The 27,619-nt window shown below is 37.3% G+C and overlaps 1 protein-coding gene across 6 annotated transcripts in view; it reads right to left on the minus strand.

The window, feature by feature from the left end:
* Positions 1-27,619, minus strand: part of STIM2 (stromal interaction molecule 2) — an 80,630-nt gene that overhangs the window by 18,254 nt on the left and 34,757 nt on the right. For all 6 annotated transcript variants that reach the window (XM_064418453.1, XM_064418458.1, XM_064418452.1 and 3 more), the window contains one exon: positions 9,479-9,609. In XM_064418453.1, coding sequence (XP_064274523.1) covers positions 9,479-9,541 — 63 coding nt within the window. In that variant the 5' untranslated portion in view covers positions 9,542-9,609. The remainder of the gene's footprint in view (positions 1-9,478; positions 9,610-27,619) is intronic.

Here is a 27,619-nt window from a genome sequence, read left to right on the forward strand (position 1 = left end):
TACATCATCACCACTTCAAGAGAGGTGAGGAACAAAGTGATGCTAGTGATGCACTGCAGAAGAACTCAATTCTTAAAATTCAATCCAGGTAATAATTCAAGTGCAGAGCATCCTGCAAAGGCTCCATCTATAACAAAGGCTCCATTTCTAACAGATCTAGAGAATATACCATTCAAAAACTGCAGGAGAGACTGAAAAGTAGCCAATGTTAAACAATAATATTAACTCATAATAAAAATAAACTGTATACAATAGTAGAAATATGCAAGCAAAAGCTAACACCAATTCTCTCTAAAATAATTTTACCAGAATGTGAGGGACTCTCAAACTGTGAATGGATTCAAGTTTCTCCCCTAACTGATGGACACGGGACAACATACTAGTTTGCCCTCCTTAACCAAACCACAGAGCCATAGTATTGAAACACTGATGGGATGTAAATCCTTTCACCTTTATCTATTACTTCAAAACTTTTTCTGATTGTCAGACATCAGTTTTGTGAAGTCTTTTGATTCCTAGAACAGCTCTGTTTAGCCCACACAAACTGCATAAGCATTTTTAACTCCTCTTCCCCATGTGTATAAGAATGGCATAAATTGAGATATATAAATATATATATATACGCACACATGCATATACATGAGAAATATATGAGAAACTTCTAAAATATATGAGAACTGAAAATAACAGCCTGTTGGGGCAAAGGCAATTACAGAACTTCTGAAAAACCATGGATCAGCAACAGTAAAAAGGTTTAATAAGCACAGTATGCAATATAATAAGCACAGACTGTATGCAAATGTAAAAGTATCTGTTGTATATTCCATCATCCAAGTGGGAACTCTGAATACTTCCCATATTGGCAATGCTACCATGAAGCTGCCAAATTCTACAATTGTCATGCAACATGCAATGAAAGATGGATTGTCTTGTTGATTCCCACTTCATGTTTAATAAAGGCTAAACAGAAGAGCAGGAACTAGACAAAAAGAAAACAAACAAAATAATTTTCTTATCCACTAATGTCCCTAAACCTTTCCAGATTATAGTAGTCTTACAGATGGAACAGCAGGAAAGAACTGATGCCTTCCCACCTTACCTTTTCCCTCCAGACTGTAAGTATCTGCTGTCAAATGACATCCCCAGAATATCTTTCAGGAACTTGCAAAATATATACTAAAAATACAGCAAAAACATATATGTCCCTCTCTGTAAAGATTATCTCTTTTCACACGGGGGTTACAGTAAATGCTAGCACTCACTCTTCAGCTTTCTAGTGACTGATGATGTACCATCCTTGGAGACCCCAAATGTCAGGCATGGACATTTTTTTCAAAACAAGTGTTGCAGGGTGATCAAATTGCTGAAGAGGGACAGAATATGTTGTATATACAAGCTTGTGCCAATTTTGAGTCTTCTCAGCTAAAACTCAGATCACTTTTGCTTGTACAGACTTGCTACCTTTACGGATAGCGGTCAGTAAAGGCTGTAAAATATCCAAGGATGAGAATTTTTGTTGGGTTACACGTGCCGTCAAGGAAAATCTGAATTGCTGTTGCCAGCAGTACTCAATTGTTAGAAGCAAAGAAGAGAGGGAGGATGCCCAGGTGCTCCAGCTCCGCCCGTCCCGCCTCTCCAGGACCGCGGCTCCCTCGGCTCGCGGCTGCAGTTCCGCCGCGCCGCCCGCAGAGGGCGCCGCCGGCAGCCGCACGGAGCGCGGATCCCAGCGCGCGGCGCGGGATTCCCCGGGAGAGGGAAGGGCGGAGCGCGCCCGGCGCCCACCGGGACACCCGCTGGAGTATCTGACCACGTCCGTCTTCCAAAAGGGAGCGTCAACACAAACTGGAAAGCAGCTTGCAGTTAGCAACCAGTACAGTTAATAACAGCTCAGGGGCAGAGATAGTACATCTGTGAGAACTACTTCCAAGTGTTCAAAAGCCCCTCTTCTGTTCTCTCCTACCCGTACTGCTCCCAGATCCCTGGAAAACAACCACAATGACTTCCTTAAAGAGGTTCTCTGACACCACAAGGTCACAACACTACAGTTACAGTGCATGTATCTGGAAGGAGGTCACAGTGTTTCAAAGAGTAAGCGCATTCACTAACAAAGAGGTATCTAACAACATCAAACATCTTTCTTTTGTATAAAAGATCTTTGTTTGGAAAGTGGCCTAATATGGAAGTGCTTCTTTAAGAAAAAGAACTGGGACCTAAATTGAAGAATGACAAAAACAGAACACCTCTAGTTAAAAAGAGGATTTTTCTGTTCCTTGTCATGGCAGCTAATCTCTCCTCTGGTCATTAAGTATACAAAGAAAGGGTTAGAAAAATAACTCTAAATAGGGAGGTTAAAAGAATAAGCTCTAAGAAAAACACATCTAAGTATTATCTTACCCAACATAATTACTCAGGAAGGAGAAGTCCTTTTAAAACTACGAAGTTGAAACCAAGAAAGCAGAAGATAAGTTGCCTAAAAATCTCTGTATGAAACAAAAATAATCATTTGTCAAAGCAGTTGCTTCGAAAACAAGTACAGAATTAAAAAAAACACCACACCTAGACTTGAAACTAGAGTTTTGATCCCAGAAATACTATAACAGGAAAAAAAAAAAAAAAAAAAAGAAAAGAAAAAAAATTAAAATATTGATACTGCATGACATGATTGCAGGGCAAACATGCAATTGCATTCTTTCAAGAATGCCACTGGAAAAGTAAAATTAACCACACTCACTAACAGCAGCAGAAACCACTCTCGTGATGTTTATATTTTGTTCTGGGTGAAGGCTCAAGTTTATGATTTTCAGTTTCATCAACTTAAAATAGACCCTCTAACTGACAAGTTACTTTAAGAGCAATTAGTAACATCTCCTGGCCAGGTATTACTCTCATCCTTGAGCATCTATTCCTCAAACAGTGTTATGTCCTTCAAAGGGAAAACCAGCAGAAGTTACAACTTCAGCCTTTTAGTACATTTCCTCACATCTATTTGCTGCAAGATTTGTTGCAGCTATTGCAATGTCACACCTACTGACTAAACTATGATGGCAAATGTGCTTTTAAAAGGCAACAATACTATGATTCAGGTATGACTGCCTGCCCTACAGAAATGGCTTCTAAAGAGGCTATAAAGTAAAATAAGAAAATCTATTTAATAATATTAATAATTAATAATAGAACTTGACTAGAACAATGCAGGACACAGCCAGGAAAGCGTTATCAAGTATATCTTAAATAACCTACACATTCTATTGAAAAAAGTTACTGCAGCTCAAAACAAAACTGTAGCTATGTACTGCAAAGTAAACTCTGCAAAGCCAAGACAGAATTTCCAAGGGATCACTTCATTGTAGCAGGACTAAATAAAGAGGTGCAGACAGCTTCATATTAGCTTCAGCACGTCCAAGGAGGCAAGGCGAGAGGTAGGTGTAGTCCAAACCCCGCTGGAACAGGTTTCTGTGCAACTGTACCCACAATAACACGTGCTGCCTCTCCAGAGGGCCTTTTGCACAGGCACAGCTGTCTAACACCATCCATGTTTTCACACAAGACCTGGCTCCTTATCCTGCTCTGCAAAAACAAATTGTCTAGACACGTTCAGAGCTGCTTACAAAACTTCAGGAGACTAAAGCACACTCTGCCCGGGGACAAATACATTAGCAGTTGAATGAAAAAAAATTAATTCAAAAAAGACCTCTATTAAGAGAGCCACAACAAATTAAGGAATTCAAAATAACCTAGTAGCTTTGGGGGCAAGGATTTGCTGCACTGGTTAGGAAGCTGAAAATCCTTGTCTGAAAGACCAATGTTTGTAACAGAATGTCTTGCACAGTGAGATGTAAAATGCACTCAGGAGTCATCCCAGTGTCATGAAAAATCAGTTATGTCTTCAGTTTCTGAACCACTGCAACATATATTTTTCCACATGCAGAATTTTGTCTAAAGAGCTGACACCAAAACATTAAATTGTTTACAGGAATATTAACTCCAGTTTGAGGACATTTATTACATAAATGAGAATGACAAAACCAAAATACTACGGGAACTTGAAAGGACATTCAACAACTTGCTGAGAACAGAATGGAGCCTATCCCTGTCAAACTTACTGCAGCCAAAGTGCTATAATAGTTTTATCATTCCAGACCATGCCAGATACTTTTCCTGCTTTAATCACTGTACAGAAGAGAATAATCTTCCCTGGTTTAGGCCACAAAAGTTAGATTCGGTTTGATTCTTGCCTCCAGACAACATTTTTAAGTCAGTCACTTTGACATATCATCTCTGAGGTTCCAATTTCTTCGACCATCCTGCTAAAAGCTATTCTCAGATGCTTTCAATGCTGCAGTCTCTTCTCCTTACTGTGCCTTTTTATTTTGTTTTTTTTTAATTCTTTTTCTCGGGGAATGACATGGGACAGGGTGTTGGTGGTTTTCCATGGGGTTTGTTCAGTTTGCAGTTTTTTTATAAAGTGACAATTCCAGTTACCTCCTTAAAAAAACTTAAGCAAAATATGAAGTGATCTATGCACAGATCCCACACAAAACCGTACATTTGTGCCTTTAGCTTGGTGAGACATTAGACACACAGTACGATACTAATACTTCAAAAACATCAACTTATTCTAACATTACAGAGAGATTCCTTGAGGAAATTACTTTATGTAGGACCTGCTCAGGGAAGCTAAGGAAACAGGAAAAACCTATGTAAATAGTGAACATATGATAAGTCTGTTTTATTGCTTGTGTCTCATCATTAAAACAAAACAGGTTCCCATGGTGCAACAGATGCTTCCTGAGGCAGATAGCCTCCCACAACACATGACTAAAACCTCAGTTAGTAATACCATGTTCTCCCTTCCAGTTACCCGTTTACAGCCTGCCTCTTGAAACCAGCTTAAACAATCACAATCCTTGACATATAAAGTAATAATATCAGCAGCTAAGTCTAATAGAAAAATTCATATTAGCCTGCCTCATAATAAGTATAGAGGGCTTTTTTCTTCCTTTTTCTTTTTCTTTGCTGTATCACACCAAACAATAATTAAAAAAGAAAAAGTAACTACTCCATGTTCAGATTAGAGCCCCTCCAACTTCCTAAGAAGACTTCAAGAAAATCCCTCATGTTTTGCTGACTATTAAATCCCATGCTAAAAATTTAGATCAGATTTCCTCACATCAACTTTATCAAAGTCAAATACAAGTTTCTTTCCAGTCCATACAAAGTACGTCCAAAGGCCTTCCAGTATCAGACAGTTTTTGGGGAAATAAGAAATACCTTCATTCAAATTTTCTAATATCCTAGAAAAATTCCTTCTTTACAGAATGGTTTCATGTGGTCCTTCATTTTACAGAGGAAAAACAAGCTACAACCTAAAACAGGGCATGAAAACATCAGGAAAAATAAACTGCATGCAGATGAAATGTCTGGAATCACTGTCAGGAGTTAACTGGATTAGCAAATTAAAACAGTTAAAATAAATAGTTCAACATCTTTAGCTCTTTTTACCTTCCTGTCTCAAAATAACTTATTTACAAGAACTTCCTTCCTTGGTGTAAATATACCCTTGCAACACTGTTGTAATGCTGGTAAAACAGCACAAAGTTATTCTACTTTGTCACATTTTTCCTGCTAAGTAAAAAGCGAATGAACATCTAATCCACATACTCAATATGCTGCTCTTCAGGAGTCTTGAAAGTAAAAACCATGCAGCATAAAACAGAAAATCCATTCCCTGCTGTTTAGTAAAATCCCTGTATTTCATGTAAGCTTTACTTCTAATAAAGTGATTTTTTTAATTATCAGTCCTCATTCTTAATAAAAATAAGCAGCATTACCCACTGTGACAGAACAAAAGAAAAAATCTGTTTCTGAAATATAAATAGGACATATTTAGTACATATTCAGACTTACTGTAATCAGGTAACTATGTAACTATGTTGTGTAAATGCAGATCTTTTAAGATAATGGCAAAAGATTTAGTAAAAGCACTACAAGAAAAACAGAGGTTACTAGCTGAACTTGCAATTAAAGTGCATTTCTCATTAATTTCAGGTTTGCATTTAATGTCTTAGAAGAAAGCACTCTATGCAAATACATATTCATCACTGATTTGCGTGGAAATTATATGTAGAAAAGTGCTACTTTGCAGGGAGTGGGTTATTAAATATTTTTCAATAATTAAAAATGAACTAGCAAAAACAAGGGCTACAATTAAGCCACTTATTTTATGCACAATGTGTAGTTTGAGCATATAGTTTCACCCACCTGTAATTACCCCAGCTGAACAACATGCCTCATCAACTATTATAATTTCAGCCATTAAAGGTCTTTAGCATAGTTTCTCTTGCTTTCTCTGGAACAGGAAGAAACTTAAGGTCACATATAAAGATGATCCACTAGAAACCAGGGTAAATCTGAATACTAATAAAATGTTTCCAATGTTTCAGTATTTTCCTTCAGAAACTTCCTCAGCTTTGGTGTACAAAAAATGCAGTACAAGTCAAGAGAAACAAACAAAGTACTGGGAAGTTCCTCAGGAAGCTCACACTCCATCACTGATGTTTCAGTTTGCAGACTGAACTGTGCCTGTCCCAAATATTCTGCACCAACAAAGGCAGACAATATGCGTTATTTTTGAAAGCTCATGGCAGTCAGGTGAAGTCCCTGGTGATCAGGAAAAAGGAAACATTAGTCCTATTGAAAAAGAGAGACATGAAGACCTGAGAAAATAAAGACCACTGAGCCTCACCCCTCTGTCTTTTGGAAGATCATAGAGCAGATCCTCATGGAAGCAATGTTACTGCACATACAACGAAGTGATCTGAGACAATCCAGCCTGGCTTTACTAAGGGCAAACGGTGTCTGACTGATCTGGTGGCCTTCTATGATGGGGTGACTGCAGTGGTTGATGGGGGAAGACCAAACAAATGTCATCTACCTAGACCACTGAAAGGCCTTTGACACAGCGGCACATAACACCCTCATCCCCAGACTGGAGAGAGACAGATTAAAAGGATGTATCATTTGATGGATAAGGAACTGCCTGAATGGACATAGCTGTCAATCATTCTCTGTCCAGGTGGAGGCCAGTGATGAGTGGTGCCCTTCAGGGCTCTCTTGAAGGGCTCTTTGATATCCTCATCAACAATACAGACAGTGCACCTCAGCAAGTTTGCAGATGACATGAAACTGAACAGCAGAGCTGAACTAGAAGAAGAAAGAGATGTCATGCAGAGGGATCTGGACAAACCTAAGAAGTGGGCCCATGAGAATCTCATTAAGTCCAAGGACCAGGTGTTGCATCTGCATTGGAGCAATGAAAGACATGACATGAGCAATGCAAGACATGAGTCTCCACAGACTCATGGGAGAAGTCATTGAGAGCATCCCTACCAAGGACTTGGTGGATGAAAAGCTGAACATGAGCCAACAGTGTACACTCTCAGGCCAAAAAGTCAGCTGCATTCTAGGCTACATTGAAAGAGGAGTGGCCAGCAGGTCGAGGGAGGTGATTCTGCCCATCTGCTCTTGTGAGATCCCACCTGGAGTGCTGTCTCAGCACAAGACATTGACCTATTGGAACAAGACTGGCCAATGAAGATGATCAGAGCACTGGAGAACCTATCTTAAGACAGGCTGAGAGAGCTGGGCTGTTCAGCCTGGAGAAGGCTCCAGGAAGATCTTACTGCGACCTTCAGTACATATAGGAGGGGTATAAAATAGAGGGAGAGCAACGTTTTACCCAGGCAGACAGCAACAGAACAAGGGTGAATAGTTTTAAACTAAAACAGGAGAGATTTTGACTACATGTTAGGAACAAATTCTTTACTCAGAGGGTAGAGAGGCACTGGAACAGGCTGCACAGGGATGCTGTGAATGCCCCAATCCCTGGAAGAGTTCAGGGTCAGGCTGGATGGGGCCTGTTGATGCTGTTTGCACCTAGGCACACGGAAAAGTAAGTAGCATCACGTTAAATTTGAAAATGATAATTCATAACTTAACTCATTCAGGGAGAATAATCTTCCCCTAGGCGTCATAAAAAAGGATGACAAAAGAGGGCTAGATTTTTCTCCCATTCATCTACAGTAAGAATGGGTGTCAGAACCACATGACAATACAATCATTTTTAGGGGACATCTTCATCCCTTCAGTTGTTAAGCATGCGGCTAACAACAGCCAGAAAGCAAAATAAGCAAGCACAACGAAACTACATTCCTACCCAGTAATTCTGAGAATCCCAATGCAAGGGCAAGTCCTTTGCCAGGACCACCAGGAGCCTACCTACCAAACTCATTCAGCCACAGTCACAAAAACTTCCTTAGGTTGTAGGACCCAATTTACCATTAGTAAGCATGATGTCCTTAATACTTGTCTGTAAAATGTAAACCAAACCAGAAATCTTTCTTCTAGACTGCTCTCTGTAACAGGTATTGTTTTACACCATGAAGTGCCTGCAACAGATCTAAGGTAATGCCTCAAGTGATGCCTTAAGCAAGAAAATTTTGAGTGAAGAAACCACAACACCAAGCAATGGATCTGTCAGTAAGACACCACTGTCTTACTGCAAGCTAACCATTCACCTTTGCCCACCTCTTACACCAATCACAAAAGTAGCACCTTCTATACATAGTCATACAAAACTTTCCTTTAGGCTAGAACAATGGACAGTAATATCCCATTTCAGATAAACACAGAAATTAGACTTTCCTTCCATAATGTCCTGGCTTGTAAAATAAGCATGTATTCTATTTTTGCCATCTGTTGGGGGTTAGGCAGTTTTTCTTATCTCTTTCAAGAACAATGACACTACCAGGAAGATAATCTCCTGCTAATGGGCTATTGAATTACTCACTGTGGCTGGTAAGATTAGTTACATCATCCCATTGAGAGATGCTCCACCCAGAGGGAGGAGCCAAGCATCCCTGCCACCATAAAACAAGCATTTCTGAGACCACAGACAGCCTTCTTCGCTGGATTTCCCAGAGGAATCAGGAACCAAGGCCCAGCTGCTCCTTCGCCGCATTTTCAGAAAGGATCTACACCCTTCTGCAGATCGCCGCTCCAGGAGGAGCAGCCACCATCTGGCTGGACTACTATCAGCACCCTGACTTCTCAGGGTGTCAGGTTTTTCTCACTCTGCCAGTGGTTTTTTAGCTTGTGCTAAATTACATTGTTATTTAGTTTTTTTTCTTCCTAGTAAAAAACTGTTATTCCCATTCCCATATCTTTGCCTGAGAGCCCTTTTAATTCTGAAATTGTGATAATTCGGAAGGAGGGGGTTTACCTTTTGCATTTCACAGAAGGCTTTTTGCCTTCCTTCACAGACTCCTGTCTTTTCAAACCAAGACACATATGTGCCTGAGGAAAGGGCTGAATTAATAAGAACAGCAACAACTACTCAAATGCTGAAACATAAAGAGCAGCTATACAAAACAAAAGGATAACAAAGACTTCATGTATGCACAAGTTTTTTTACTCCTACCTCATCACTCTCATCTACTTCGATACCACCATCTTTGTCATCATCCATCTGCTTATGGATCATGCGGAGAGCTTCTAGGCTGAATCGGTCCTCCTCAGTAAAGCACGGCGGGCTGAGTGAACTGCAGGGATCTAAAGTGAGGAGGAAAAAAAAAATCAAAACACAACAGAAATGTTATTTACTTTTACTTCAGAATATAAAGTTCCCAAGCAAAATAAAGGGTTTAAAATTCTGCATTGTGCAAATGTACTTCACTTGCACATAGTCACCAGGTTGCAGATATAAAATTTAACCGTAAAATAGTGACTGTACAAACAAAATGAAAGGCTTGTATGTGCAAATCAACTCTTTTTTTATTAAGGAAGGAGTCCCAAAAAATAGGCTGGAATAGTTTTGACTTCCATTTATTTCTTCCATCCCACTAATTTACTATTTCCATTTTTTCTTTTATTATCCACATTTAGTTTATGTCAGTGTAGTGGCAAATAAAGCTACCATGTTTCCCAACTTCCTTTCTGAAAGTCTGAGTGAAACAAATAACAGTGGAGGAAAAGAAAAGGAATTGTCATGTCATACAATCATAGTTTCATAAACAGATAAAGGGATGGTAATCACACTGCAGATCAAATTCTAAACAGGTGGTACTACTGAACAGAAAATACTCAAGGACCGCAAGAGCAGAAAGCACACTGCAAAGAAAATTCAGCTGATAGTAGTACACGATGTATTAGTCCTGTACACTCTGATCACAAACTGCAGTCACTGTAGAGCAGGATTCCAAGTCAAAAATAGAACACTTTCATTTGCATTCATTACTGAAGGCTCATGATTTGCACACATCTGATGGCTCAGCCTGCACCACATCAAATTGCTAAATATGTGTTCTTTCCTTTCTACAAAGTACTTGGCAAATGCTCCAAAATTCTAGAATGCAGGATGATCAACCATCACCACAGTGGCCTTACGCAGACCTTAGCATTAACTAATAGCAGCTATTACATGAATTCTCATGTACTGAACACCAACAAAGAGCAGCAGGTGGAGACGGATACAGAAATGACTTCTTCAAAATTGAACTTAAATAAGGTAGCAAATTCCCACTGTACTAGCCACTACAAAACAGCACTGACTAGTAGTTCCATAAACTGTTACACTACACTTAAATTATATCAATGCAAGTAAAAATTGAGTGAGCATATGAGTAATTCTGCTTCCTCTAATCTATGAAAGAATTAAGCTTTCATGTTGCTACAGAATTTATTAAAAGGTTCACTTATATAAGTAAAGGAAGAATTTCTAGAAAAAAAGAGGAATCAAATGTTTTCAGAGAAAAATTCTTTTGTTTATGATTTCATACCAGCTGGATTACCATGATTGTGCCTGTCTAATACAAACTTTAAAATAATTAAAAATAAAAATAAAGGAATGCATAAGGTTACAAAGCAGGAAGTGCAAGGATAACAACCATGACATAGCTGGAATCTCAGACACATAATTAACAGGAGTGGTTTCTACAACTAGACACGAGTCAATGCATTCCTACCTCACACTTCAGTTTTATTATACAGGAATTAATGGAAATCTGTTATCTGTTCCCATGCATCAATAAAAAAAAACAAACAAAACAAAGCAGAAAAAACCTGAACACTTCACTGACACTGTCCAAGAACTGAGAGGTGTTGCTTTCAGAACTACTTCATGTAGTTCTAAAAGCAACACCTAATACAAAGACAGATTTCTATATTTATTAGTTAGTAAATTATTAAGTATTATTTTTTTTTCTAAATATTAAACTAGACCAATCACAAACAATATAATTTTCAGCTTTGGAATGCAACTGATACTTTATGAAGAAAGGGGAATGGGTAAATTTAAAAAAAACTGGTTTATTTGTCCATTTTTGGTTTGTTACAAAAGGTTTAATTTGCACAATACTCAGTCTTTAGATTTTTGCCTTGCAATGAAAAAATTACTATCGTTTGAGGGGTTAAAGGACCTATCCCTGCAATTACAGGTGCTCCATGTAGAAAGGTTTCCCTTGCAATAACAATGAATCGCCTCAAAGTCTAATAATTAAATTCTCAAGGCCATGAACAAAAAAATATTATTTTACTAAAATACAATCACATCAGAAGAATAATTTCTGTATTACAAGTTATAATCTATGCTGTATCTTAAGTTAGAAGAAAGTATAGTTACCAAAACATAAACAGATCCCTCAAACCAACCCAGCTTGTTCAATTTGTTCTTAATTCTATTCTAACATGGAATCAAATTTCAGATTCATGTGTTCGCAGCTTGTAAGCACCCATTCAAATGTTTTATTCATTTTGTTCAGCTGAAAGCCCAGTTTTTTAAATCAAAAAGGTTTCCTCCGAGTACATTTTCTCACAACCGAGGCTGATGGGTCTCTTAATCAGGGTACTTATCTTAAATATGCCTTTTTAGGATATTGAAGCATGAAGGCACTTTAAAGAGCTATGGCTTTTCTTGAGAGAAGTAAACAGGCTGCTTGTGCTTCAAATGTCCCATGTGCTGGCTCCAAGAACACTTGATCTCTCTCTTAAGAGCCGATAGAGTGCCAATTGCTCTTTTTGGGACTGAGAAACAGAGCAGGACCACACGTCAACTGCAATAAAAATTAACCCACTCTAAAGAGAATCCAGATTTATTTTCAAGCTTATTTTCATCTGCTAAAATTAAACATTTAGACTGACAATACTGGTCATCCCCTTCCTCAGAGAACAATATCAAAACAAACTACAAAGCCACAACCTAAAGAATAAGTGAAAAGCATTTCACAAGCATACCTAGAGAGACCTACCAAATCCAAAAAACAGCTGATGGAAATTCAATCATCTGCAGTTCTGCAGAATATTCTACCATGCATCAGTTTGCCTCAGTTGCATGGCAAAAATAATTCAAATTAATACTAGATGGAGTATGGTTAGTTAACTGGTTGTCTGGGAAGTTTTTAAGACAAAAGCCAAGAGCAAAAGTCTCAAGACACAGCAAACATCATAAATAGACCACTGAAGCCCCACAACAAATCATAAGCCTAGTTGATAATTTTTCACTTTGAATTGATACTACTGAAAATGTTCTGGGATTCCAAACCTTCTCTTGTACTTTAAGGACAAGCCTGACTTAATGTCTAGACCGATTTCTCCATCCTAGTCTGCTGTGTTGTCATAAATACACTTAGTCCAAAATCATCATCACAGGAAAGAACAGATGATAAATTCACTCAGGGAGTGAACCAACAGTTTGGAACTTGAGCTTTCCTTCAATGAAAAGCACAGAAGAATTAGCAAAGGAAACAAAAGAGACAAGGTGGGCAAGAGGCATAAATGCACAGCACACACCACTGCAGGCACAAGTTCTTTTATATCTCAATTTTTCATGTTGCTCAGAAGCAAGGAAGTTTCAGAAATACTGGTCATAATGAGGAAGGAATTTTTTCCTGAACTACTAAATGTCAGACTTGTGGCTCCAAAAAGTTGGCAGGGGATTTTGAAACAAACCTTCCTCCCGCCTTGAAGCAGCAAGTGCCTCCCAGCTGTAAGGCAAGGGGGGAGGTCCTCACCAGTCCATGGGAGACTCCCACAGGAGACAGTCTGATAATGAACCAAGCACAGTTATCCAACCCAAGATAAAGAAGACTTTAGAGGTGAAGAGAAAATAACACTTCACACCCTTTCACCCCACCCCTCCTTCTCCCCCTCTTTAATCTTCTTCAGTGAGACTAAAATAAGGTGAGACTACAAAAAGAATCAGTTTGAAATTCCCCTCAACTTTAGATTCACAGCTCTTTATTCCATTTCCTAAAGACAACAGAGGTTAAACTTAAAATGTGACGTTGTCAATACAAGCCAGTAAGGAAAATTAATTAACCCTTATCTTCAAGCACTCATGTCAGCAAAGCCCCTGAAATTTATTTAGGACTACACCATCCAAAGAGCAAAAAGGTATATGCACCTTATAGCCTTTCATCCACCTTGCATTTACTTCTCCCTAAACAGCTGCAAATGTTACAGATTTCAGAATAAAAAGGACTGCCAGACCAACAAACAGGGAATAAGCCTGCAGTTCTCTCACAAACCTCCTTTTCCATACAGACACTGGAGCACAACAGCTGTGGCTGTGCCAAGCCTGACAGAATGAGTCCAACCAGGTGTTCACAGTTTCAGGCTGCAACTTTTCAATGTCTGAAAGAGCCTTCTTAAGAATATAGGGACACACAGAAGTTTCATGATCTTTCACAGGTACCTGGAATCACATAGACACTTCCAAATCTAAAATTCAAAAGGCTTGAATTTTTTTTTCCATTAATTCACTGAGAGCAACATAGCAGTTGGGAGTTACTTCAAAAGCCTGAGTACCACACATTGTTTTTGTTCTGTGAGGATGTTCAGCATTCACCAAGAAAGAAAGGCATGTTTTTTATAATAACATATGGCAGTCCTAAGGAAGCCCGCAGGGCTCCCATGCCTGTTTTTTACTGATGAATTCAGAAGTGTACCATGCTGTTCTAGGTTTAGGATTCCTCATTCCTAAAAAGCCATATGGGATAAAGGGAAGCCTCACAGAAAAGGCAAGCACTATAAAGCATCAGCTTCCTAAGTACATACTCTCATCTTAAAATAACCATGCTTCAGAATGCCATGATGGCAGACGTGGATTTCTTTGCATTTTCCAGACACAAAGGAAGTGTCCACAGTATGTTCAACCCCCTGCCAAATGAATATTCACCTAACTGGGATTCCTATTTCCTTACATTTCTATTTTACAGGTACATGAATATATTGCAGTTTCTTAATCAATTCAGTGACACCTTTCAAGACAAAGAACCTTTACAAGAACAATTTTTGAAGACCTGAGCACAAATTGGAGTGTCCAATAGAATAGGGATTAATGAAAACACTGAAAAGCAAGTGTTTTCAAGAATTTTACCTGATGTTCAAAATAAATTTATTCACAGTAAAGGCAAACATGTTTTTATATTAAATCCTTATATAATATATCCTGTCACTAAAATCTTCAAGTGCTTGATACAGCTTCAGAGTGAGCTTCTTTTAATCTTTCAATTAAAAGCTCCCAAAGCAAATCACTCCTACTCTTAATAATTAAACTCCTCCATATGGCAAGTAGGCTGAGCAGCATCTAACAGTTAAAATGACAAAGTAATTTGTGGTATTATTTTTCACTCTATTTAAATAAAAGTTCATCATTGCAGCACATCTTTCCACTGAAAACATTAAAAAAAAATAAACAAAAAAAACCCCAAACAGACAAAATTTTGACAAAAAGTGTAGAGTACCTTATCTTCTAACCACAACAGTGATGTTATTTAAATGAGCTTCCTGAAGAGGAAAATGCTAATGACAGCAGGGCAAGGGGAAGCGGTGCAAAAGAAAGGAAATTTAGAACATTGCTGTCCACAAAGATTTTGAAAACATTTCACATTCGGCTTTTCCATTGCTCTGTATGAGAAATTCAGGTGACTTCTATAGAGTCATGCAATAACAGTAATTAAATTCATAGATGAAACTCCTGACTGCCAAGTCTGGTCTCTGGAGCATTTGTTTCTGAATACACATGCAATGTTGAGTAACTGGTAACACTGCAGTTTAACAGAAAAAAAAAACCAACAAAAGCCCCAAACTACTTGCAGATAAGCTGCAAGAAAACTGCCATGATTGTTTCAAAATCCACTAAACACCTTCAGTAAAAAAATGATATTACGTAACAAGCAATTTTCGCATGAGATTCAAATCTGATTTTGTCACTATTGAAAAGTGTCCATTTATTCTGCTATTTCAGTATCTTTTCATATATACAGATACATTAGATTCTTTCCCCCGCATAGAAACTTGATGAGGCAAGCAAGGCTTTGATTTTTTTCTTAAATCATCACTAGCTCATCTCTACTTTCTCCACACCCACAAAAAAGCTGTCTAATTCTGAACTTCATTCTCCATACACTGGGGAAAAAAAAAAAGAATATCAGTGAGATCAGTTTATTCAAAGTAGAAATTCAGTCAAATAATATTATTAACAAAAGTGTTAAGGTAGGTTTATTGAAGCTTTTCTAATCTTTCCAAGGTAAAATCTTCAAAAGAAGCAGCAGGCACTTAATTTTCTGATCACTTGTTAAGACATCAAAACATCACACACTATCTCAGAAAAATATTTAAGAACTTCGTACCCAGATAAACAGTAACTCAAAGGAAAATATATGACAGGAATTCCCTACAGAATCAGCTTTGATGGCAAATTAATTTTGCTATAATATAACAGCATTAAAAGCAACTATTCCAAATCAGCAATGCTTGTCTAAAAAGGAAGTTGCAAAAAGGGGGTTGAATATATTAATCATGCCAAGGATCATTCTGTCAAGATCAAAATATCAGTATAAATACTTCATTTAGACTGATAGGAAATTAATTATTAAAATTATAATGCTGCTCTGTCTGACTAAATAAAAATCAAGAAGATGAGTTCATGGCTTTTCCATCTCCTTCCCACACCCTCCCTGAGCAATTACACAGTTTGAAGGGAAGAGGAAGTTCGACAATTATTGTATACAATGGTCAAAGTAGACTGATTTAGAAGAAGAACTCCTGCCAACCCTAACAAAGCAGTACGAGAGGAAACCGGGAGATGCATCTTACGCAAGCCCCTAAAATCCTGTTTTTTCCTCCTTCTAACCTTACTTGTACTTTTGTGATACCTACCATACAAACCTACAAACACATATGGATGCATATTTTAGAGTAAAATAAGATGCCAAATGTCTGATACTTGCTCTCAGCAACAGAAAAGTCTCTTTCACTTGACTTACATTTATTAGTAAAAGACCAAGAAGGGAAATACTTAAAGTAGTTTAAGTTTTCATGATTTGGTAGTAAAGACTGTGTAATGCATCTTCAGAAATGTATGATGTACTCTGCACATTATAGTGATTATCAACACTATAAAATTACAGTAGTTCCAAGAAAAAAAACTTACAGACTTTTGAATATGACGAGAATTCACCTGGAATAAACACATCCATCACTCAAACAAAATTTAAAGGGACAATTTATTTTCCTTATGTGCTTAGAAGAAATGTGTTTAGAGAAAAAGGATTTAGTGAATTTTATTTGCCAACAGAACACTCATTAATCTGATGAAAGAAGCTACAGATTTGTAACTCTACTATACCTGGTCACAAGACGTAACACACATCTAAGCACATATAACAACACACACTTCTAAGGTTTTGTGTATTTTAGGTCTGATAGGTTTTAGAAGAGCAATAAAGAACCATTCTCCCTTTTCTAACAGCAGGCAGCTGGAAAAGATGCAGCATATCCCTGATTATATACTTTAATCTGCCCAAGAATTTGTCAGCTCTTAAGAAGGAGCAGCAGCATAGCATTTAAGCCACTTCCTTAATTTGGTCAGGAAATGAGAAAACTGATATATACAGGTGACCTTCAAATGTCTGATAACATCCCCATGTGATTTCAAAAGCAAACATGCTGGCAACCATTTTCTTACTAAAACTTCATTTTCTTGCTCTGAATTCCATCCTTACTAATATATTACCCTGGAAGCCTGCTCTCCAGGTGCCTGGTGAAAGCCTATAATCAATATTGAGTCAAGTATGGCTCAAGAGCTAGAAAGAGCACGAACCACTAAATTCCTTTTTGGAAGACAGTGTCTGCAAAATATAGTAACCATGAGAATACGGCTGATATCAAAAATTCACTATTTTTTTCATACTGAAAAGTTAGTTCACAACTTCCAATAGTGAAAAAGCGGAAGGTAGGGAAGCACTGGAGAAAAGGATTTTAGCACCTTATTGCTCTGTTTCATTTAAGTTTAATAAAAGGCTTAGAAAGTTTTATAGATGTGGGTTTAAAATTTAAAAAGCATCTGATACTTTCAGACAAACAAATTTTCTGTAATTTTCTAAAATTAGAGGAGTTTATTAAAGTCAAATTAATTATTTTCATATAAAATTATATATATATATGTATACATCTTTAAACTTAAAGTTGTAATCACGTCAATGTTTCCTCTGATATATTTGTTTTCACATGTGATTCATAATCATATCCCATATCCATGAATCAGGCATGTAAGCATGACATTGCTGGCATTACTGAATTACTTCACTCTTCTACACCATTTGATCTAGTGCGCATATTATTAACTGTTCCAACCAAGGAATCAAATTTAATCCTCTGTGAGCACCATCTGTAGCATCATCAGTTCCCTCACAGTTCCTGTAACAACATGTTGTCAAGATGTATTTATACTTTAAGAGATCACTTCAGAATTATAGAACTGAAACCTACATTGAAAAGATGTAACAGTACTTACTATAAAGGAAGATTAAAAGAAAGCACCTGGGCACTTTTTTTTTTAATATATATAATCTGTTAGCATTCTAGCATTTGAGTATTAAATTTACCAGCTATGTTTACACTTTCAGAAATACAAAGGCACTGAATGCATAGATTCACTTCAGTTAATAACACTGTAATGAAACACTTCCTTTTAGCCCAACTGAACATACCAGCAATTTTATGTATGTACAAATACAATTTTCTTTAAATAGTCCTATTAGCTTTTGTGAAAATTTAGTAGTACAGATTGTTGGCTGGTTAAGGACTATCCTACTTCCAGAAGCTTACGTGAACTGCTCTGCTGTTAGCACTCCAACTCCAGATTGCATAACTGGCAGTTTTGCTCCTACTAATATGCTGCTAAATATTTTTCTCATGATGAATTTCACCAAGTGATAAACCAGGCTGACAAATCTACTTATGGTGTCTCAGTTCACCTTGGCTTATTTGATGGAAATTACATTTACAGAGCCTTTTAAAAAAAACAATCTTATAAAGAAGAAAAAAAAATTAAATAATTAAATAGTCATTCATCCTGGGAGATACCATATCATAATTATGCTCTTGCTCAAACTAAGCAGATACTAAGATGTACGACTATCAGAATGTTATAATAAACCAGAGCTGCACATATCCTAGATACATCCTGGCTGATACCATTCTAGCAAATGTATTTCTGGGCCCAAAAAACAGTAGCAAATGGTGTACTTTTCCAGTATGTATTTCATAGCTGTCAAAGTGGTGAATAAAATAGAAGACTGTTCTTAGACAATGAGTACACACTGAGTATATACTCTGTGCACAAAGCGATGCAATGGAATCACTCAGGAGTCCAAAAAGAGGAAATTGAATAATTAAACAAGAACTCCAAAAGCTAGAGTAAGTTCTATCATTTAGATAGAACTTACTCTAGCTTTTAAAAGATTAAAAAGTCCACGCTACAAACACATGGCTCTTGCTATCAAAATGAGTTAGACACAATTTGCACAAAAGTTTAAAGTAGTACTATTCCACCTCTAGTCACTGCATACAGAAGAAAACAATAAGGGAAACTCTACTTTTGCTTGAACAGCACACCTTGTACTAACACTACTTGTACAGCTTCAAACACTGTCAGCTGCTCCCCAACAGCATGATCATATTTGGGATGCAAGGAAGAGCCAAGTCAGTAATTCCACATATGCTCTAAGGCAGAATAAGCCAAAGACTAATGCTAAAAGGATTTCTAATTGTTCATGCCCCTGCTGTTCATTTCTGTTCCTGTACTATCTCCTTCCTGCTACCAACACAAGCACATTTGTACAACCCTGCTGCAGGAAGGGCCAGGAAACTGATTCTGTCTGAATCTGATCTCTGTGCACCTGCAGAAACCCTTTTGACAGCGAAGGTACAGGGGAGGAGGAGGAGGACAAGGACAGCCAGGCAGAAGCAGAAGGATGCCCTGCACAGCCCCGGCGCTGCTGCCCAGCCTGGCACTGACACGCCCCATGTCCGACTGAACCCCAGCAGCACGGCAGGGACCACCCCTGAAAACATGGAATGGAACAACATCTACACTACTGGAGTGGAAAACACCACCTCATTGTTTAGATCCTGGCTTTCACTGCTAGGAGGTGCAGGACAAGGATGTGCCCTGGACAACTTGCTGCAATTAACAAATAGTGTTTTTCCAAGGTTTTTTCAAGTGTATTTTGTAGCCTTACAAAACCTAAAACAGACCTTTGCAACACTGTAGCAGGAGACTAAGTAATAGCAAACTCAAAAAAACTTCTCCACAACATCTTCCAGAACAGTTCCAAACACCACTGCCAGTGAGCCAACAATTTGTTCTTTCTCCAAGGCCCTCCCCACGATGTGCCTAGAAAAGTCACATCTCCAGGCACAGCCCACTTGAATGGGCTATGGCAGGAGTCCGTGCACATCACAAAGAGACACCACATCTCTACAAACATACACCAGCAAGCTCAAGGTGTCTGCTAAGTGCACATCTGCCCCAAGCACTGCTCTAATTTACGCTGTGCCTGCATTTAAGTTCCAGTTTTTTTGACCCTCTTCCAAAACCTTGGCGCCAGAACACGCATTAACAACTAAATACACAAGGCTATAAAAAAAGCAGCATAACAGAATCTGTCCCAAAGCTCACAAACTGTGACACTTGGCTACACAAAGCCAAATGAGTTTGTGTTTGGGACTGTTTTGCTCTTTAGGGACTTTTAAAAATTTTTATTATTGGCAGATGAGACAACAGCTTTCTGAAGAGAAGAAACAGAGAGACATACTTAAGGAAAGCTCAAAGGAAAGAGCAAGAAAGTAAAAAGATCTTTTATCATTTAAGACCATGACAACTGAAGTTACAACCAATTGCAAAAGAATATTAATATACAATTCTTAAAGGTAACCAATGACATTAGTTGATATATACAATCTACTCTTCAGTCCTCATTTAAACCCACTGTATGTTCCTGACACTCACTGGAAAAAGTCAAGAAAAAATGAAGGGCAGTGTGCTTTTCCCTGACAATGACACTTTTACTTCTGAGATTCATTACAGATACTTTGTTACATTTATATATATTATTTACTTAAACATAAAATTTAAGTGTATCATTTTGTCACATAAGAATTCAAACACTAACACTGATTTGTGTCTATCACATTTGAAAATATTAATGCATGAAAAATAATATTCCAGGTTTTTTTAACTGTCCTGGACACATACTGCCAACAGAGCTACCAGCTCTCCCGACCAGACAGCAGTAGGAAAACAGGCACTGAGTCAAACTGCAACAGACAAGTGTTTCCACTACATTACCTCGTCTTAATGTATCAAGTATCAACACATACAGGCAGTCTATCATTTTCAATATCAAAAAGGAAGCAATTTCCTAAAGTTAAAAAAGCCATTTGCCCTTCGTTAAACATAAACAAAAATAAACCAGAATCATGAAAGATTAATTCTACTTCAATACATTAGACTCCATTTTCAAATATCACAGGAAGTTAATTTCACAAGAAATGCGATTCTACTTCCCAGAGAAATACACTACAAATAGAACATAAAGAAAAAACCCCAATTTTAATAAATCAGAATTGTTTTCAAATATGTTGGTGTTTCTGTCTTGTTTTATTAAGTGTCCTGTTGCTGAGCTATGACCTTCATAGGCAATAAAATACATCTGAAGTTCTTCATTCACATCTCTGAGAAACACGTTTGGTAATACTATTCTGCCTTGTAATTTCACTTTGATTTTATCAAATTTAAGGAACGTACATACTCCAGGCTTTATCTCTGTTCTCATGCCCTAAATGCAATACCCTAAAAGCTGACATCCAAAAAACTATTCCATGTCAGTCACATCTATCAATGTTTTAATATTTTTACAGCACAAATGTTTTAATATTTTCTATACCAACACAATGACTTATAGGCTGTAAATCTTCACTTTAAATCTTTTTCTGTCTGTAACAATTTTAAAGTAATTTTTATGCCAAGTCATCTGCTGGGGGCAGGCAGACAGTATTTTTCTATTCTGTATTTCTGAAAAATACTGAGTACAATTGACATACAGCTGATACCAGAAAATGGGAGCATATTTATGCCTTACTGCACATAACAAAATGCTAAATTCTTTATTTGCTCTACTAAACAACAAAGAAAATAGTTTTCTCTCTTCATTAACTTAATGTCTTTACTGAAATTTTAATTTAAACATATAAGGTAACACTTGGAAAAGTTTCCAGTTACTACAAAAACAGACAAACACAAAAAATCCTCTTCTGACATTTAATATGTGCACTGAAGTTCTCTTCATGCAAGTAAAATTTTACTACCAATGTCAAGCCAAAGCCATAACATTGCCTCTAAAATATTTTTAAACTTACTCAGTTAACACTATTTAAAAAAAAAAAGAATCAACATTTTTCAAACTAGGAGAATATGCTCAGAAAAATTTCACTCCTATTCAAAAATTCTCTCTAGACAAAACACGCTGGAGACAAAAGAACAGCAGTACTTGCATATGTGACAAAGATGAGGCTATCATCAAAAAGAACCCAACCCTGAAAACCAAGGCTTTTATAGTTTACTTCAAAGTGGTATCATTGTAAATTGAAAGCCCAGTATGCTCACCATATTGTAAGCAGATGCAGGTTTTCTCACTTCTTTACCTATGATAACATTACACACAGCCTACACCAGACTATGCTACTGACCCACTCTCCTACTAGCTTAGTAATCATCAATTAAGTTCTCAATTTGTCCTTCCTTTCGTCTTTAAAATTTACATTTGGTATTCTTAAGATTTGTTTTAAAGGAGAAGGTGTGAAGGCATTAAAGGAAAAGTCTTCCATCCAGGCATGTCAGAAATTCAACTTGAAATCTTTCCGTTAAGCAAGTCTATAAATTTACTTCTCTTCAGCATTTTGGAGCTGGCCAAATTATGTGTTCTTGCAATGGCGACATTCCTGCCCAAAGCACAAGTTTGACATTCAGTGGTCCCTTCTCAATCCGTAGCTATAATCTCTTTGCAAAGGCAGATCCCACAAAAACAACTGTGTCATCATAATTTCCTCCCCTACCCCCTGACACTGAGGGCTCCAATTCACAAACACAAATAAAAATGTCATCCTTATTTATGAAACCTTGTATCCTCACCCTATTTTCTTAGAATGCTCCTAGGAAGCACTCTGTACTAAAGAAGTTGCTGACGTAGCACATTTACATCCCAAAGCATAAAGTAAATTAGAACAGAACAAAAAACAAGGTAAGGCTGAAAAACCCTCAGAAAGTCCTGATCAAATCCCAAATAGGATTATCTGTGCACAAGTTCTACTTCCTTTCAACATGTATCTCATGGCAATAGTAAAGAATGTCTGTATTTGTTCATTCATGCATATAAATAAATTCTCCTAAGAAATGCCTTAGTAAAACCTGTATGTTTTCACCATCACATCAGTTAGAACCAATACATTGTATAGACTGAGGAGAGACAAGTTTCAGTGGAACTTAAAGCATGCTAAGAGAACAGGGTGTCAAGAATTGGTATGCCTGTAGAAGCCCAGAGCTTGAAAACAGGGCAATAACCTTCCAGAAGAAAGAATTCATCTCAACAAGAACAGGCTCGTTCAAGAATGAGGATTTCTGTAAAGCTACACTACATTGCATAAAATTGCTTTCTATCTTGCAGTTCTTAAAGAACTACTTTTTACACACGGAGACATTTTGTATGCACAACCTTATAAAGGCAGAAAACTGAAAATCTACCTGCATGGCCATGTCTAGCCCAAAATAAATGATAACCCACACTTTTAAGTGAGATCTATTACAAAAGTCTACATATTTGTCCCATGAGCAGAGCAAAGAAATTCTCTGACACTGCCAGTTTTCTGACGTTCCAGTAAATTCCACATTGTTTTGGTAAGAAGTCTCACCTTTGCTTTCAGTGATTTAATAATTGACACATCTGAGATTCTCTGGGGATTAATAAATTTTAAAAACTGGTATATAGCTTTATGGCATTCACCAAGTTTTAAAACATTTTGAGAAGAATTAGCCATTTTCATGTGCAGAAGGAGAATGGAATACAGGTTCTTTTCAAAATGTTTTTACAAGCCAAGAAAGTAATTAATGAGAAAGTGTTACATAAGTTACTGCACTACAACTGCAGAATAAAATAAGATTTAAGATGCTGTTAACTAAGTTGCAGTCAAAAGCAGAAGGAAGGGAAAGAGAAGAGTATGGAAATAGTAGAAAATGAGACAAGATAGTAAACCATCAATTTCACTGATCTATTTAAGAGCAGTGTAACTAAATCATCTTACAAAAACCATTCAGTGGATTGCAAAAATTATTTGCAACTCTAGATAACCTTTGACTTCATCCATATTTTGACTGGAAAGCTGCAGAAATTATTCCATATATGAAATGCACTAATAAAGAGAAGCAACAAACTCAGATATATTGAAGTGAAATTAATATGCAGAATTAATGCAAGCAACAACACCCTGAAAAACCCAAATCTATCCCAAGAGAGATCAGTTCTTAAACTCAAAGAAGTTCTACCTTAATATGAAAAATACTGAGCTCAGAGCTCATTTGTTTGTAGCCACCCACAGCAACACCTTACAGAAGGTGCAAACCCTGAAGTAAATTCAGGACTTGCACAAAATGCCCAAAAGAATTCCAACCTTTTCTGAACAGCACCAGCTGCTCCATGGAACTGCACACTGAGCTTGGGCATTGCTTAAAGGTAAGCTTTAATGCAATCAATCAATCAATCAATACCTTGTCTCCCACACTTGCCAGGAGCAGCTTACCCAGTAAGCAGAGTAAAGCTATTAACATTTTTAAGTAACAGTACTTAATCAGTCTCAAACAACAAACTAACAGAGAGAAATCAATGCAACAAACATTGCTTAAGTTTCTTAAACGTATGGGTGTAAACAACTGCAAGTTGCATTGGGCTTTTAAATCTACAGGTTTTGAGAATACAGAAGTCAGCAGATCATATAAATTATGGCAGTAAAATTTAATCTCTACACTAACAGCTTCTTTGGTTTTTTGGGGTTTTTTTTCCTAAGAAGTTTAATTATTTCAACAGAAAAGCACAAACTTACTTACACTTGGGATACAACAACTGAGTTACAACAAACTTAAACATTTGTGTTCTTTAAATTCCCTTGTTTGATACAAGACCACATGGTTAATGATTTACTGATCCCTTACAAAGGTTTACGTGTTGTAGTAAAACCTGATTAATAGAATTCCTTTAACTTGGCAATTAAAACAAATGTTACATGACTATTAAAAGCCAAAAACACAACTGCAAGAGTACTAGACTGAGGCAAAAATTAAATATATACTATTCCAAGTACAGACAACCAAAAATTTACAGAAATTGTCAAACAAGTCAAAAAAAAACCCACAACCTTTTTATTCAAGTTGAGAGTCAAGTGCGATTTTTCAAATTGCAACAAAATTTTGCAAATACATGCAGAGACAATAAAGAATCTACTTCACTAAAAATGCAATCTATGATGCTTCTAAAGCATCACCTTTAAATGAATAATTCCTTTTGACATCATTTATGTGTGCCCTTCCAGGCCAAACAAGAATAGGCAATTCCACAAATGCAGACCAGTGAGGTGACAAATGAAATAACTAGCTCCATAACAAGAACTTTCACATTTTTTACTCTAAAAGCTAGTATTCCTTTTATTCTAAAAACAAGTAACAACTAATTGCTAATTTCTGCCTACTCTCTAGCATATGCAACTTCATATACACTTTTAAAAATCTCTTTTAATAAACACAAGCACACGCTTTTCTTACTTGAAAGGGCTTTCTACCTCAAGCCTATTTGAAATGGCTCCAAAAAGAGAGGGTAAGGACTTTCATAAAAGAAGATATTTTATATGCTTTAACATGCCCTTGCACTTTTCAAATTAGATCAGTATTTGTTGGAATTGTATGCTTCTACCTATGCACAAAAAAAAGTACACATGTGAACACAAAGAAGAGTGTACATAATTGCTAAATAAAAGGAAACAATTTGAGGAAACAAAACACAAGCAACTACAGAAAATTAAAATGAAGACAAGTAGAATTTTAGCCCCATTTTTCATACACACATCTTGACACAAATGGGATCTGAGGATTTACACGTTCTCACAATATTTTATTTTTATTTCCATATGTATTGCTACATAGTAAACCACATCAATACATGCCAAGTTCATATAACAATACCTGAGCACAGGCCCATTGACCTACATATGCAAAACACCTGCAGTAGCCCAGTAAAACACAGAAGGGAGGAAGAGTTTTTGAGAGCTGTTTTCTACCTTGTTGAAAATAAGCCAGATGGCAACTTAGAACAAACTTGGGCAACAGTTTCATGTAACATTTGTCCTGCAAAAATGCCAGTTAGAATTTGTTCAATGATCCCTATTATCCTGATCCAAACCTAAGAGTGCCACCTGCATGCTGCTCTGCCTGCACACTGCGAGTCTGATTAATCTGTTTCTGCAGTGTAGCAAATTACACACCCACATGAAGATGTGGCTGATAGAAGCCACACCTCAGAGAGGCTTCAAGCAGAAACAAGGAAACCAGGTCAATCATACAGCCATGTCTGCTGCACTGTGTCTTCCTGGCACCTCTGAGACTCCAAACTGACTTGAAATCCTCTCTCTTCTCAGGAGCATCATCCTGGCTCCGATCGGAGCTCCCCTGCCCAGCCACCCCCGGGTCCCTTACACGAGCACAAAGCAGCAGAACAAACTGCAGCACAAGCTGAAGCTGCAGCATTTGGTGCCTCATTAACTAATTAGGAAGATAACAGAAAGATGATTTCATAAGTCAGTTTTGAGTTTTTCTGTATAGGTGCAAATATTTAACTCAGCTTGCACATGCCTCAAGCAGGACTTGCAAAGTGAACATAATCACCAGCCTGTGGTTTTGTATGCTCAGTTCACAGCCAGGTAGATACTTTCTGTTCTGTTAGGGGACAAGGGAGAGACAAGAAATGTGCTGAAAATAAAGGGAAATAATATCTCCATAATTACGTATTCAACTGGAGATACAGTAACTCACTAGAATCTAAGCAACATTACCAAACAAGGTTTGTGCATAAATATGCAAAATACGTAATAAATGTTTCTTCTTAATAGGAGTTACCCCCCAAAAAATGTGATATCATTCATCATTTGATATGTGAAATGTTTTAGCAAAAATCAGGAAAATTTTGCCTTGTTTGGATCCACAGGAATGCTTGGTCACACAGAGCCAACAGATTCCTGACACAATGTCCTCCAATTGTTTGCTATTTAACATCACATGTTTACCAAATATGGGAAAATTACCCCTCCCTGTAAGGGGCCTTTTTTAACTCAGCCTACCAGAGAGCATTGGGCTTTCTCCTCCCTCATCAATATAATAAATATTGCATAAATATGTTCTAGCAGAAAAACAGCTGCATTCAATTCTGTCTGAAAAATGTTGACTTTGTTCCTTGAAGGTAAGTTAGTATTTTATCTGTAGACAAATTCAACAGCCAGCAGATCATACAAAATCCTTTTCATAAGCTTTTGTACTCAATAGAAGAGACAGTACAATGTGTAAAACCGAAAAAAGACAATCTTCAGAGACAGGATACAAATGCATCAGAGAAATATTGAACACAATGTATGAAGCACTTCTTTTGTTCTCAGAGGCTCACAACCAGTTTATGCCTGAAACAAACACTGACTTCCTTTTTTCCTGCTGGAGAGCTACAAGTTCAGTTGAAGAAATGACACGGAGCATAACAATCTTCTTCCTTCCTACTGAATTTTGCTGTTGGCAAAGGAAAACACGTCAGCAGAAAACAACATCTATGACAATTTGCAGAGCAAATCAAGTCTGAGCTGCAGAGGGAGATGTGGAGGGGAAGAGACAGAACAGCTGACCATTGCTGACTGGCACACTAAGTCACCTGAGGTAATTAAACATACTGGAATGTTTTTGAGAACTTCTTACCAGAAAGATTGCTAATTGGTGTTAACTCCATTAAACTGTTTGCTTAATAAGCAGCTATTAAAAGTTGCTAAACAGAGAAAAGCAGAGGTAATTATACCTTCCTTGCTTGAGTACTGCATACTGCTCTGCTCATCCCTAAACAGAATCAGCATAATTTTAAAGAAAGAAAGAGAAAGTCTTCATAAGCAAAAAAAAAGCACGGGATAGAAAACAAAGTGAAGAAAA

Source organism: Passer domesticus, chromosome 4, assembly GCF_036417665.1.
Source record: "Passer domesticus isolate bPasDom1 chromosome 4, bPasDom1.hap1, whole genome shotgun sequence".
NCBI classification, from domain to species: Eukaryota; Metazoa; Chordata; class Aves; order Passeriformes; family Passeridae; genus Passer; species Passer domesticus.